This window comes from Bos mutus, chromosome 18 (genome assembly GCF_027580195.1).
Source record: "Bos mutus isolate GX-2022 chromosome 18, NWIPB_WYAK_1.1, whole genome shotgun sequence".
In the NCBI taxonomy this organism is placed as follows: domain Eukaryota; kingdom Metazoa; phylum Chordata; class Mammalia; order Artiodactyla; family Bovidae; genus Bos; species Bos mutus.
The window spans coordinates 4,491,607-4,506,826 of record NC_091634.1 but is presented as its reverse complement, the minus strand read 5'-3'; the positions used below and the strand labels follow the sequence as shown (position 1 = coordinate 4,506,826).

The following is a 15,220-nucleotide window of genomic DNA, read 5'->3' as shown; positions in this document are numbered from 1 at the left end:
ATCTACTCTTTCTACTTCTTTGTATATTCATTCTACTAATTTTTGATATTGAAACTCCAAATAAAAAATCTTAATTTATCCACTTAAAAATAATTGTAATATATAGTGGAACTATATGTAACCTTGTTCTGTATTTTCCAGGTCTCCTGTAAGTGTGTCATCATACTTTCATAATTAAAAAAATAAACATATATTTAAAGAGATTTGCCTCAAGCGCCTCCTTGTATATAGTGCTTCTACTGCCCCACACCCACCCCACGTGATGGTCGGAAACGCCCTGGCCCTGGGCCAACACCCACCCCACGTGATGGTCCGAAACGCCCCGGCCCTGGGCCAACACCCACCCCACGTGATGGTCCGAAACGCCCCGGCCCTGGGCCAACCACACATCCCCATGGGCTTCCGACAGGCTTTCCACTGCGAAGTTGCTCTCTTTTGCTGTCTTTTGCTTCCTACTGGGTCTGTTCACGTCTTCATTCTTCTTTTAGGGCTAACTCAGAGTCTTCTCAAGTCACCATTTAGGATGAGGAACTGTCAACACCCAAGTCCTGTCCACTGTCACGTTTCAGGTCAAGGACCCCAAACCCCACACCCCTATAGGCATCCTCTTCACATTTACTGCAAAGGCGCAAATAGCTCATTCACTTTACTTCTGTGATTCCACTTCTTCCCCAAACCAGAATTTTCTTGGGGAAACTTACCTGGACACTGTTCAGTTCAGTTCAGTCACTCAGTCATGTCCGACTCTTTGTGACCCCATGAACTACAGCACGCCAGGTCTCCCTGTCCATCACCAACTCCTGGAGTTCATCCAAACCCATGTCCATTGAGTCGGTGATGCCATCCAACCATCTCATCCTCTGTCATCCCCTTCTCCTCAGGCCTTCAATCTTTCCCAGCATCAGGGTTTTTTCCAATAAGTCAGTTCTTTGCATCAGGTGGCCAAAGTATTGGAGTTTCAGCTTCAACATCAGTCCCTCCAATGAATATTCAGGACTTACTTCCTTTAGGATGGACTGGTTGGATCTCCTTGAAGTCCAAGGGACTCTCAAGAGTCTTCTCCAACACCACAGTTCAAAAGCATCAATTCTTCAGCACTCAGCTTTCTTTATAGTTCAACTCTCACATCCATACATGACTATTGGAAAACCATAGCCTTGACTAGATGGACCTTTGTTGGCAAAGTAATGTCTCTGCTTTTTAATATGCTGTCTAGGTTGGTCATAACTTTCCTTCCAAGGAGTAAGCATCTTTTAATTTCATGGCTGAAGTCACCATTTGCAGTGATTTGGGAACGCTCCAAAATAAAGTCTGCCACTGTTTCCACTCTTTCCTCATCTATTTCCCATGAAGTGATGGGACTGGATGCCATGATCTTAGTTTTCTGAATTTTGAGCTTTAAGTCAAATTTTCACTCTCCTCTTTCACTTTGATCAAGAGGCCCTGTAGTTTTTCTTTGCTTTCTGCCATAAGGGTGGTATCATCTGCATATCTGAGGTTATTGATATTTCTCCCGGCAATCTTGGACCCTGAGTGGGTGAATGTTTTTATATACAGCACAAATGGCTATAATTGGAACAAAATCTTCCTATTCACAGTAGCTATTCTCCTTACACGAAGGTATTAGATTTTTCTCTTCAGTTATGTCTTAGGTTGGCTAAAAAGTCCATTTGGGTTTTTCTGGAAGATGTATGGAAAAACACTAATGAACTTATTGGCTAATCCAACAATGTAGACCAAAGATAGGCAGGGTGGTTAGGCATTGGGTTAATAAGCATCTAAGCCACCTTTCAACAGATGATACATAGACTGACGGGGATGTGGTCCAGGTTCTTCACTGTTGGTGGACTATTTATAAGCACAGAAGAGGGGAAGGGTAGGATAAGCCCTAGAGTTAGGTTTTTAATTGGAGGAATTATGACTAACTCATGTTTTTGTTGTTCAGTTGGTCAGTTGTATTTGATTCTTTTGCAACTACATGGACTGTAGCCTGTCAAGCTCCTCCACCCGTGGGATTTTCCAGGCAAGAACACGGGAGTGGGTTGCCATTTCCTTCTCCAGGGGATCTTCCTGACCCAGGGATTGAACCTGTGTCTCCTGCATTGGTAGGCAGGTTCTTTACTACTGAGCCACCAGGGAAGCCCAGTAACAAGCTGTTGCTCATCATAACGTTTGTGTAGATTGAGTTAGAAAAGTGCTTGCTTTTTTAAGCAAGCAAGGTGACTCTGCTATGTGACTTGGGGATGAAACCCACCGCCAGCTTGCTTAATTCAACCCAGTCCTACAGATGCTCACTGGGCACTGGTTAGGCCCCCAGGAGGCTCAGTGTGGGCTGTGGTCATCCACCCCAGATGACACAGGACAAGCAATGGCCAAAAACTGATTGACAACCAGGATGCTGAACACTTCAGCCTCTGCTCAACGTGTCTCCTCTCCTGCTTTGGACTAGAGTGAGCTTTAAGAGCCCTGTATGTCCATCGAGAGGTGAATGAATAAAGAGGTTGTGGTATATATATATGTGTGTGTGTGTGTGTGTGTGTGTGTGTGTGTAATGAGTATTACTCAGCAATAAAGGGAGCACACTGAGTCACTTCTAGTGCAGTGACTGAATCTAGAGCCTATTGCACAGAGTGAAGTGAGTGAGAAAGAGACAAGTATCACATATTAATAGATGTATATGGAATCTAGAAAGATGGAACTGATGAACCTATTTGGAGGGCAAGAATAGAGATGCAGATGGAGAGAACAGGCTTGTGGACACAGCAGGGCAAGGAGAGAGTGGGATGATTTGAGAAAATAGCACTGAAACATACACATTAACGTATGTAAAACAGAGAGCCAGTGGGAGTTTGACGTAAGACTCGAGGAGCTCAACCCAGTGCTCCCTAAGGGGTGGGAGGTGGGAGGGAGGGGACATGTGTATACCTATGGCCGATTCCTGTCGATGTATGGCAGAAGCCACCACAACATTGTAAAGCAATTATCCTCCAAATAAAACAAAGAGCCCTTCAGCATCCGCGTCTCTCCTCACGCTTTCAGAGGCTGCTGGGGCCCCTCTGCTTTAGGAGTTTATCTGGCCTGAGTAAAAATGAATGAGGGAAAGAGTGAATGATTGCACACACACATGGGTGAAGGGAAATCTCTTCCTTCAACAGACTCCTACCAGTAAATGCTGAAGGCTGAAATGAGACCACTGCGTATGTTTTGACTCGGGAGGGTGTTGGGGTGGGAGCTGAGGAGGTGTGCCGGGATGAGCAGCCGCATATTAGGACAGTCTCAGGACGTCTCCCAGCAAAGAACTCGCTGACCGATTGCAAGGCCCATGGTCCGTGTAACATGGAGACACCTGTCAGCAGCCCGTGACAGGGCTGGGACAGGCAGATGTGGTGTGTCCCCTAGCAGGAAGCACGGAGAACGTCACAGGGCCTTTATTTCTTTTTAAAGAGTCCCCCCCCCCCCCTCACCACAATGTGGACCATTTTTAAAGTCCTTACTGAATTTCTTACAGTATTGCTTCTGTCTTAACGTTTTTCACTTTTGTCCGAGAGGCATGTGGGATCTTAGCTCCCTGACCGGGAATGGAACACGCGCCCCCTGTGATGGAAGGCGAAGTCCTAACCACTGGGCCACCGGGGAAGCCCCAGCATCTTGACTGGTTCAGGAAGCTTTACTGAGATATCACTGACATGGAAAATATGTGAGTGTGAGATGTATAGCATGGTACTTTGATGCAGGAATAGACTGTGAAATTATTACCACAGGAAGGCTGACACCTCCATCGCCTCAGAGAATTAACTTTTCTCCCAGCTGGTGGTGACAGCATGGAAGATGTATTCTCTCACTGACTTTCTAGGATAAGGTGAGTGTATAGTGCAGCACTTGTAGGTACCAGCCCCAGGCGGTGCATCAGATCCTCAGAACTTACTCATTTTATAACTGGAACTCAGTGCCCTTTGACCAACATCTCCTCATTCCCCTGACCTCCCGGCCCCTGGAAACCACTATCTCACTCTCTGCTCCTGAGTTCAGCTTCTTCAGGTTCCACGCACAGAAGCTGTCACACAGTACTTGTCTTTCTCTGTGCAGTTTATCTCAATTAGCATAGTGCTCTTGAGGTCTATCCATGGTGCTGCAAATGGCATGATTTCATTCTTTTTTATGGCTATGTAATATTCCATCACTGGAGAAGGAAATGGAAACCCACTCCAGTATTCTTGCTTGAAGAATCCCCATGGACAGAGGAGCCTGATGAGCTACAGCCCATGAGGTCTCAGAGTTGGATATGACTGAGCGACTAAGCACAGCATAGCACTGACTTCAACAGTAGCAACTTCTAGTTATAAAATAAGTAAGTCATGGATATGTAATGTACAACATGATTCAATAGTTAAGTATACTGTGTCACATGATGAAAAGTGGTAAGAGAATCAATCTTGAAAGGTTTCAACACAAGAAAAAAGTTTCATCAGTATAGTACCGTGTAGAGGTGGGTAGATGTTAACTAGATTTATTGAACTCATCATCTGTAATGTATACAAATATTCAATCATAATGTTGTAAGTCCTGAAGTGATATAATGTCACACTTATTATACTTTAATAAAAATAGTCACTCAATACTTAAAGAAGAGAATTGGTTATTATTGAAGGCATCTACTAGATATTTATCACATTAAGCATTATTTCTATTGACTCCATAGCAGATCCTAGGGGTTTTAGGATCCCTTAGGAGCAGCAGAAAGGGGGAAACAGTTGGAAAACATGAGGCCAAGACATCAGAAGTCTGCATCAACCACAGACGAAACTCTACAAGAACAGTGAGATAAAAAGAAAAAGTGGAATTCAGTATGTAAACAATGATGAAGGTGACCACCAGCATCAGGATGGTGTGGGCAGCTCTGGTCTCTGGGGGACATCTGTGGTGTCCAGTGGGGGTGTGAATATACTGCACCCTCTGGCGGTGTCTGAGCAGGAGAAGCACCATGGAGCCACTGGACCAGACCATGAGGGTAAGAAACACGGCACCAGAAATGAACCACAAGTAGCCAAAGCTTGTGACAGTACCTGAGATTGAGCAGAACCAATTGCCTTGGGAATCAGTATAGTTGTGTGTGTCCTGAGGACCAGCGATTTTCAGAGGAACAGGGATGTACATTAAGAGACTGAGAATCCAGCAGGTGCAGCAGGAAGGACCAATGAACTTGGGGGCTCTTCCTCTGAGCATCACCCACTCCAGTCTCCTCGGGGTGAGAGTGAAGGACTGATAGGTGCTCAGGACAGAAGTGGAGCACAGGGCAGTGCTAAGAGCCATCCTCTGTATATAATACACAAACTTACACCCAAGGCTGGACAGGGACTTCCTTGACACAAAAGCTGCCATTATGTGGGGGAATGCCAGGGGAAAGAAGAACCAGGAGGTTGGCCATGGCCAAATGTGGCAGAACCATCTGTGTGGGTCTCTGCTTGTGGCCCAGTAAGACTGGAGAGATGCTGCGGGAGAAAAGGATGGCATTGCCCAGAGCCCCAACCACCACCTGGAGCAGAAAGATGGTTTTCACAGCCGCCTCCCCTGCGTTTCTCAGGGCTTCTTTGTGAACAGACATGGAGAGGACGTCAGAGTGGCCTGGAGTGGAAAGGGGCTGTGTGGGTGTCTACAACAGCAGTCTTCTCACAGAACCAACACTGGGAAAGAATTCCTTTCTCCTCTTCTGAGAAGGGAGACACGGTCATGCTCCACAGGAGGGGCTCAACCTGGAGCACACATGCATGATACCAGTTACACTTTTTACTCTGATTATATTTAATTCTATTGTTTTGGCATTTCCTTATTCTCCACCAGCAGGTCAGGTCCATGAAGTTAAGAACCACATCACTTGTTCAGTAATATGGTGTGATGCATAATAGATGTTACAAAATCTGTACTAAGTGTATGATGATGTGACAGGAGACAGACTAGCAGATACACTAACCCCTTAGAGACATTCCTGCGTATTGTAAGCATGTATTAAGAAAGAAATGGAAAATGCACAATGCCGGTGAGCTTTAAGACTGCACAACTAATTTAAACACAGTTGCAGGAGAGTCAGTTATTCACACTTGAAACTCATATTTCATCAGAATTACCACACACAGTATAACTTAAAAAATCAGCTATGGACCTGCACTTTCTAGATCCTCATGTGAGGAGCTTGGGAGTCACCTCTATGTCCTAGAAACAAGGAAAACACTGAATAGACTGAAAATTCCTGGATCAGTAAGAGAGGTGAGAGACAGGGGAATCATTGCCTCCACTAGGGAAGAGACAGCGGGGAAGAGAAGGAATCAAGACATATTGGAGCAGAGATTCCTGAGCAGAAAGCCCTCGGGAAGAAGCCCTGGGTAGGAAATCCTTCATCATAACAATGGATCGATGGGGATTCAGTGTGTAGGAGTCTGACAGTTAGAATCTCCAGGAGGACCACTCATCCCACAGTTCTATGAGTCTGGTGATATTTCCCTCAGTTGATATCAGAGAGAAATCCATCCCCTTCTGCTTCCATTACTGGGAGAGGAAAGCAAACATTTTCAAATACATCAGAGCACTGGGTTCTTCTTAACTGAATCTGCTTTCCTGGGAAGGTAGTTACCTAGAGCCTAACCAGCAGGGTTTGCACAGAGCCTGACTCACCTGGGAAGGGAAATCCCCAGCTCCAGCCCACTCTATCTGTGCTGTCCTGTCCAAGGGTGAGAAAAACATGGAGAAACAGGGGGTTCACAGTCCAGAGGCACAGGCTCAGGGACCAACTGAGACCTCATCATAGGAGGTGGAACATCCCTTCTCCCTTAGAAAGGAGATAGAGGGGCCCCCGGGCTGGACAGCCTGTGTTCGTCGAGTGGAGTAAAACCGAAGGTTTATTCTCATGCACACACTCCAAGGAAAAAGCTAGTGGCAGAAGCTTTTCTGGGGTAAAGGGGTAAAGAGATACTGTGCCCACACCTGAGGTCAAAGAAGACTTCCCTGTCTGTACAAGAGCAGGAAGGCTTCCCAGGGGCCAAAAAGGGAGGAGGGCCTAATAAGGGTGGACTTGCACCCACAGGTCTTTGCGGTGGGATCTGTCTTAGCAAAATGTTGCCCATGCATGTTGGGGAGGGTTCAGGGATTAGTCAGGTGTCAAGAAAGAGACAAGGAACAAAAAGAATAAAATACTTAGGAATATATCTACCTAAAGAAACAAAAGACCTATATATAGAAAACTATAAAACACTGATGAAAGAAATCAAAGACACAAATAGATGGAGAAATATACCATGTACATGGATTGGAAGAATCAATATAGTGAAAATGAGTATACTACCTAAAGCAATCTATAGATTCAATGCAATCCCTATCAAGCTACCAATGGTATTTTTTCACAGAACTTGAACAAATAATTTCACAATTTGTATGGTAATACAAAAAACCTCGAATAGCCAAAGAAATCTTGAGAAAGAAGAATGGAACAGGAGGAATCAACCTGCCTGACTTCAGGCTCTACTACAAAGCTACAATCATCAAGACAGTATGGTACTGGCACAAAGACAGAAATATACATCAATGGAACAAAATAGAAAGCCTAGAGATAAATCCAAGCACCTATGGACACCTTATCTTTGACAAAGAAGGCAAGAATATACAATGAAGAAAAGACAATCTCTTTAACAAGTGGTGCTGGGAAAACTGGTCAACCACTGTAAAAGAATGAAACTAGAACACTTTCTAACACCATATACAAAAATAAACTCAAAATGGATTAAAGATCTAAACGTAAGACCAGAAACTATAAAACTCCTAGAGGAAAACATAGGCAAAACCCTCTCTGACATAAATCTACGACTCACCTCCTACAGTAATGGAAATAAAAGCAAAAATAAACAAATGGGACCTAATTAAACTTAAAAGCTTTTGCACAACAAAGGAAACTATAAGCAAAGTGAAAAGACAGCCTTCAGAATGGGAGAAAATAACAGCAAACGAAGCAACTGACAAAGAATTAATCTCTAAAATATACAAGCAACTCCTGAAGCTCAATTCCAGAAAAATAAATGACCCAATCAAAAAATGGGCTAAAGAACTAAACAGACAGTTCTCCAAAGAAGACATACAGATGGCTAACAAACACATGAAAAGATGCTCAACATCACTCATCATCAGAGAAATGCAAATAAAAAAACCACAGTGAGGTACTATCTCACTCTGGTCAGGATGGCTGCTATCCAAAAATCTACAAACAATAAATGCTGGAGAGGGTGTAGAGAAAAGGGAACTCTCTTACACTGTTGGTGGGAATTCAAACTAGTACAGCCACTATGGAGAACAGTGTGGAGATTCCTTAAAAAACTGGAAATAGAACTCCCATATGACCCAGCAATCCCACTGCTGGGCATACACACTGAGGAAACCAGAAGTGAAAGAGACATGTGTACCCCAATGTTCATTGCAGCACTGGTTATAATAGCCAGGACATGGAAGCAACCTAGATGTCCATTGGCAGACGAACGGATAAGAAAGCTGTGGTACATATACACAATGGAGTATTACTCAGCTATTAAAAACAATGCATTTGAATCAGTTCTAATGAGGTGGATGAAACCCGAGCCTATTATACAGAGTGAAGTAAACCAGAAAGAAAAACACCAATACAGTGTACTGATACATATATATTGAATTTAGAAAGATGGTAATAATAACTCTATATGCGAGACAGCAAAGAGACACAGATGTATATAACAGTCTTTTGGACTCTGTGGGAGAAGGCGAGGGTGGGATGATTTGAGAGAATAGCATTGAAACATGTATATTATCATATATGAAACAGATTGCCAGTCCAGGTTCGATGCATGAGACAGGGTGCTCAGGGCTGGTGCACTGGGATGACCCAGAGAGATAGGATGGGGCGGGAGGTGGGAGGGGGGTTCAGGATGGGGGAACACATGTATACCATGGCTGATTCATGTCAACGTATGGCAAAAAACTACAATATTGTAAAGTAATTTTTTTAAAAAAGAAAGAGACAAGGTAATTGGCCAAAGGTAAAGAAAGACAATATTTTAAGTATATAATATGAAATCGTACAGTAACCACAGCAATTATTTAGAATTTAGACTAACAGAAGTTTGGTTTGTTTGTTTTTGTGGAGTTTTTAAAGACCTACTGACAAATGTCCTTTTTGCTAGTAAATACCATCATTTGGTAATCTCAGAAATCATTCCTTCTTTCAAAGAGAAAAATTCCACTATAGTTGAATCCCATTTTCTCTGAGTGAAATCCCATCATATAGACCAAAGATCAGCAAACTTTTTCTGTAAAGGGACAGATAGTGGTATTTTAGGTTTTGTAGGTCCAGATACAACTGAGCAACTCCATGTTTTATGCAGCTGGGAAGGCAGCCGCGGACAATATATTAACAGGTGAGCATAGCTGTGTTCACAATGAAACTGGATTTCTAAAGACACATGGCGTATGTGCACACCACCATTCACAGCAGCATCGTTCACAGTAACCAGTAAGTGGAAACAGCCCAAGGGTCCATCAGTAGATGAGTGGATAGGCAAAATGTCATCCTATATCGCACAGGAATAGTATTCAGCTGTGAAAAGGAAATACGTAGCATATTTGATATATGCTACAACACACATGCACCTTGAAAACATGCTTAATGAAGCAAGTCAGGCACAGATGGAAAAACAGAATATGATTCCACTTATAATAGTTACTTGGAGTAGGCAAACTCATTGAACCTGAAAGCAGAACCCCTCAGCTCTACTGAGGGGAAGAAGGTTGTTTAATGAGTAGCAAGTGTCTGTTGGGATGATGAAGTTTTGGGAATAGATGGTGGTGATAGTTATACACGGGCTTCCTGGTGGCTCAGATGGTAAAGGGTCTGCCCGCAATGCAGGAGACCCAGGTTTGATCCCTGGGTTGGGAAGATCCCGTGGAGAAGGAAATGGCAACCACTCCATTGTATTCTTGCCTGGAGAATTTCATGGACCAAGGAGCCTGGTGGGTTGCAGTCCATGGGGTCACAAAGAGTTGGACATGACTGATGGACTAAAGCTAAAGGTCAGACAAAGACCTGGAAGGATGGTCCTAAATGAGGGGTTTCCGTCACCTCTTTCTGTGCTCCTCATTCAGGACGCCCACACCCTTTCTCTGGGTGGATCTCACCCCACTTCTGTCTTAAACAAATTCTTCTCCGTGTGCTCACGCACATGCTTTGCTGTGTCTCTAATAATGAACTTTATACCTGTTTTTTTTTTTCTTGCTTTCTAATGGGGGAAAGAACCAGGGTCACTTTGCTTCTAGCCTCAGGCCCCTGGTGTTCTGGCAAGTAGGACTCCTGGTTTTCATTCAGGCGCCCCAGGTTCAATTCCTGGGCAGGGAACGAAGATCTCTTTTCAGAACCCCTCACTGCCGTCTCTCTGAGGTCATCCCCACAGCTCACCACCACATCACCAAAGGTTTATTAACAGGCACTCTCTTTACCCACTACAATGCATCCAGATAACAAGAAAAAACTCCTAGGCGCGTTGAAAGGCAAAAACAAACAAAAGACCCCCCAAACCCAAGCAGTTTGAAGACACAGAGCGAGCATCAGATGCAGACATGCCAGGAAAGTTGGATGGTCAGACCAGGAACCTAAATCAGCTACGATCACTGTGCTGAGGGCTCTAGTGGATAAAGCAGACAGGTGCGAGAACAGCTGGGCAACGAGAGCAGGAGAGGGAATCCTAAATTAGGAAGAAATGCTGGAGACCAAAACACTGTCGCAGAAATTCCAGACTGACTTTGATGGGCTTCTTAGTAAATCAGAGGACGCTGATGTGGAAGTAATCTCAGAAGGAGATTTACAGTGAACTCATGGCTCTGGTCCCCCTCAGATACACACCCCAGCACATTCCCGCCTTCCACCTGCCCAGCTCTGAGCTCCTCTCCTGCTGAGAGCCGGCTCTCCTGTTTCCTGCCCTGAGACTGAACACAAGGGAGCACTCACCTGCCTGCACTTGGTGCCACACTCTGTGCAGGAAAGTGTCAGTCAGGATGGGCCCCAGTTATAGGGACAGGGTCCCTGGGCCCGCTCTCCCCACAGAGGAGCCATTATCATGTCATCTGGAGCGGAGGTGACACTGTCTGCATGGAGAGTCTGGGGCGTCTCCAGTGGGGGGCAGATCTTACCCCCAGTGCTCGTCACCCTCACCCACGCCTGGGGACTAGTGACAACTCCTGGCAATTACTGAGAAGGTCCCCGTGAGCAGCTGAGCAGAGGGCAGGGAGAGTTTTCTGAGTTCCCTGTGGGAGAACCCAAGTTTACAGTGAAAGTCATAGCTGGGGGAGGGACACTCACAGAGCACCGGGGCTCCCTTCACTGTGTCTCCCGTTGGGCATTTTCCCTCATGGTCTCACTTTTCCAAACTGTTCCAAAGTGTGTTCACACAGATCATCAGCATGGGACCTGGAGGCTGGGCTTTCTCCTGAGTTGAAGTCCCACAGCCCTTTCTATTTATGGCCTCAGGTCTGTTTAATCTGGAAAACGCCCCGTTTGAAGCCAGAGTTTCCCTCAGAGTCCTCAGGTCTCCCTTGTGTCCACGTGACTCTGAAGGACTTTGTCATTTGTTCCAAGTCACCCATGGAGCCCCCTCCTTGAGCCTCTCATTGGACCTCCAGCCTGTCCCTGTGTCCTGGGCCATGACTGCAGGAAAGGTTTCTGGACTCACAGGGACTAAGAAATACCACTGATGAAAACAAACAGAGAGGTGACATTAGACTGTATGCTGCAGTCCATGGGGTCACAGAGTCCAACTTGACTTAGTGGCTGAACAACAGCATTAGAATACTTTAAACTGATCATGGCAATCATCAGTTGATAGTTGGATCCTGGGTACCAGGTCCCTCAGCTGGGAAATAACCCTGAGTTCATCCTTCTGAAGCCCAGAGGCAGAAGGGGTACAATCAATCGTCCCCACTGTGCTCCTTCTGCAGGGAGTTGACGACTGTGGCCAGCGGACTTGTCCACAGTTCAGGTACATGGGTTTGAGAAGAGAAGGCAGGCAGATAAGACGGCCACTGCCTCTTTAAAGTGTTCAACTGTAGTTCCTGTCTGCTGAAAATATGCATGATAATGATTTAATGTGTTGACTGATTATTCCTCCTCAGAACCTGCCCCCACACATTTAAACACAGAGAACCTACTGTGTGCTGTCCCTAGTACTAGGTAATGAGGGTCCTGGTCCTGAGCTATGAGATGCTGCTTACATGAAGGACATGGTTCATCATCAGACTCTTCACTGAACTGGTGAAAGGGTCTTGATTTAGCTATTAAGGTAGCTCCAGTCCCATGTCACTACTAAGCACCTGAAACGGGCTCGTCTGAGAGATGCTCTGATTGTAAACACACACTGGACGTCAAGCATCTGTTAAGACAGAGAGACAGTAAACTACCTTTTCAAGAACTTTTCAGAATTGATTATAGCTTATGCTCAGTCGCTCACTTGTGTCCGACTCGTTGTGACCCCATGGACTGTAGCCCGCCAGGCTCCTCTGTCCATTGGATTCTCCAGGCAAGAATACTGGAGTGGGTTGCCATGCCCTCCTCCAGGGGATCTTCCTGATCCCAGGATCGAGCCTCCGTCTCCTGTGTCTCCTGTGTTGTAGGCAGTTTCTTCACTAGCTGAGCTATCAGGGAAGCCCCCATCCTTAATAAAACCTCACTTATTCCAGAAATAAGTCAACATTTGATGGGATTAAGGAGGTGGGACGTAAATAAGGAGGAAATGGGAACCATATTCAATAAAATCCCCTTGCAGGGGAGCTGAGTGGCAGTGGGGGCACGTGGAGGCCACAGGCGAACCTAGTGGACTTGAGGTGGGTCCACCTGATGGAATTTCTTCTTCACGTCTCCGATTTCTCCAAAAGACAGATTTGAAAGACAAGGTCTGCAGTACGGAGGCATCTGTTAACTCAGCAAATATTCTGGAGGTCAGCTCAGTGCCGGGCAGTTTGTGTCCATTTAGGAGCACTGGACAGAGACTCTGTCCTGAGAGGAGTGAACTGACCCTGGCAGGGTCTTCTTCATTTTCTTTATCATCACAGCTTCACATTTTAGGCAAGATGGTGACTTTTCCCCACTGACTTAATCAACCTCTCAGGTCCTGCCAGGCCTCCTCTCATGGCCAGGTGGGTCCTTCCTGCTGGGGTCAGAAGGCTCAGCAACGTGCAGTAGAAACGGAATGCGGCCTAGTTCAATGTGCACCTGAAATGAATGTGTGTTTTTCAGCTGTTGAATGAAACTGATTGCATGCACACATTTTGACTCGTGAAACACATCTTGTTTCCATCATATAAAGAACCTCCATCACACACTAGGTTAGGCTTACAGAAAATTAACAGAAAACATTTGGAACTTGATCTGAAAAGAAAAACCAACCAAAAACCAATAATTGACATAGAAATAAGTCCGGAAACCACAACACTACTTCTGGAAATGTAAGCTTCTCTCATACAATCTGTGTTAGTGATTCATGAACTGTTCTGTAATTCTCTGCTGCGCTTTTGCGCCACGTGGGCAGCAACCGGGGACATCCCGGCCACAGCCACGCGCACACGAGAGTCCTCTCCCCGCGCCTCGGCGGTCGGTGTCACTCGCTTTGCCCCGGATTCAGCGAGGACCGCCAGTGCCCAGACTCACAGGGTAGATCCTCAGGAAGCTCTGGTCGTCCTGGCTCGGATGCTGTGCACAGAAAAACAGACACAGCGGCCCCGCAGCGGGAACTTGAGTGAATGTAAAGATATGGGACCCCTCGCCAACGTGGTAGAAGGAAACGACCCCGACATTCAGGAAGACGCCCGCTCGGTGCAGCCGGGGGCTCACCGTGAGCGCGGTGCAGGAAGGCTCGGTGCAGGCGGAGAACACGGCTCCTTCTCAAACTCACGGCCCAGAAGCCGCGCCCGCAGTCGGCCGCGTCTCCCCTCGGCGGCGCGCAGTCTCGCGGCCGACGCCCAGGTCCCCTCGGCCGGACCCCGCCTCCACCTCCAGGAGTGGCGCCGGAGGTGAACCGCGGGGAGCGCAGGACGCAAGTGGTGCGGTGAACCTCTCAGGTCTCGGCTCCTTCTGCTGCTTGTAAACCCGCCCGGACAATTCTCAGGTCCTCAGAAATGATGAGGTGCGTGGTGGCCGTGTCAACGTCCAAGGGCACGTCCACGGCGGGCAGAAAGGTCAGCAGGCAGGGACACTGGGCACTGCACTTCCTGCCCTCTGGGGGGTCCCGTGGCTCACTCACTTCACTTCCGTAACTCTGCACTTCTCACCCAAGCAGAGGGCTCCTGCCGACGCTCCCCTGAGCCTGATGAGATAGTTCCACGTATAAACTGAATGGTTAAAGAGATACAATTCCATGTATAAACTGAATGATTAAAATGGAACCGGTCTTTCTCATTCATGCCCATGTTCTCTTTGCATTAATTGGATTATTTGGTTCAAGACTTTCCTTCTGTTTAGAACATGATATGCGTCCAAAAAAAAAAAAAAAAAAAAAGTCCCTGGGTGTTGATTTTCCTCAAAATTGTCCAAATGAGACAGACTTTGTCAAAATACAGACACTGAATATACACCTGAATGGTGGTGATTTGACGTGCCCCAGAATAATGTTGGAATAGTAATGTATCTTTTTCTTTTTGCATCTCCCCTCTCTGTAAATGAACAACAAGCAATTGCATTTCAGTCCTTCCCATTCTCTGAGTTGTAGAAAATATAAGAAGACGTGTCAGAGGTCTCTGGATGAGGGGGTTAACTCTGGAAGTCAAGACAGGAAGGGATTCTTGTGGACACGGGAAAGGATGGGCTTGGATAATGTAGTGATTCAGACCCAGAACTCTATGCGGCCAGGCTCAGAGGGCCGGGGTGGACGGACTAGCTGCATTGGCAACATCTCCGCCTAACCAAGTAATGAGGAGGGGGCCTCGACCCACCTGTCCTGATGTGACTGTGTGGATGGGGCCACATTTCAGTTCAGTTGCTCAGTCGTGTCTGACTCTTTATGACTCCATGGACCGCAGCACACCAGGCCTCCCTGTATCACCAACTCCCAGAGTTTACCCAAACCCATGTCCATTGAGTCAGTGATGCCATTCAACCATCTCATCCTCTGCCATCCCCTTCTCCTCCTGCCCTCAATCTTTCCCAGCATCAGGGTCTTTTCAAATGAGTCAG

At 46.2% G+C, this 15,220-nt stretch overlaps 1 protein-coding gene across 1 annotated transcript; it reads right to left on the bottom strand.

Moving 5' to 3' along the window:
• Positions 1–4,671: 4,671 nt before the first annotated feature.
• Positions 4,672–5,602, bottom strand: LOC102264886 (vomeronasal type-1 receptor 1). Its single transcript, XM_005902692.2, is given in 2 exon segments — positions 4,672–5,388; positions 5,390–5,602. Coding segments are annotated over 2 exon segments (930 nt in total).
• Positions 5,603–15,220: the final 9,618 nt, after the last annotated feature.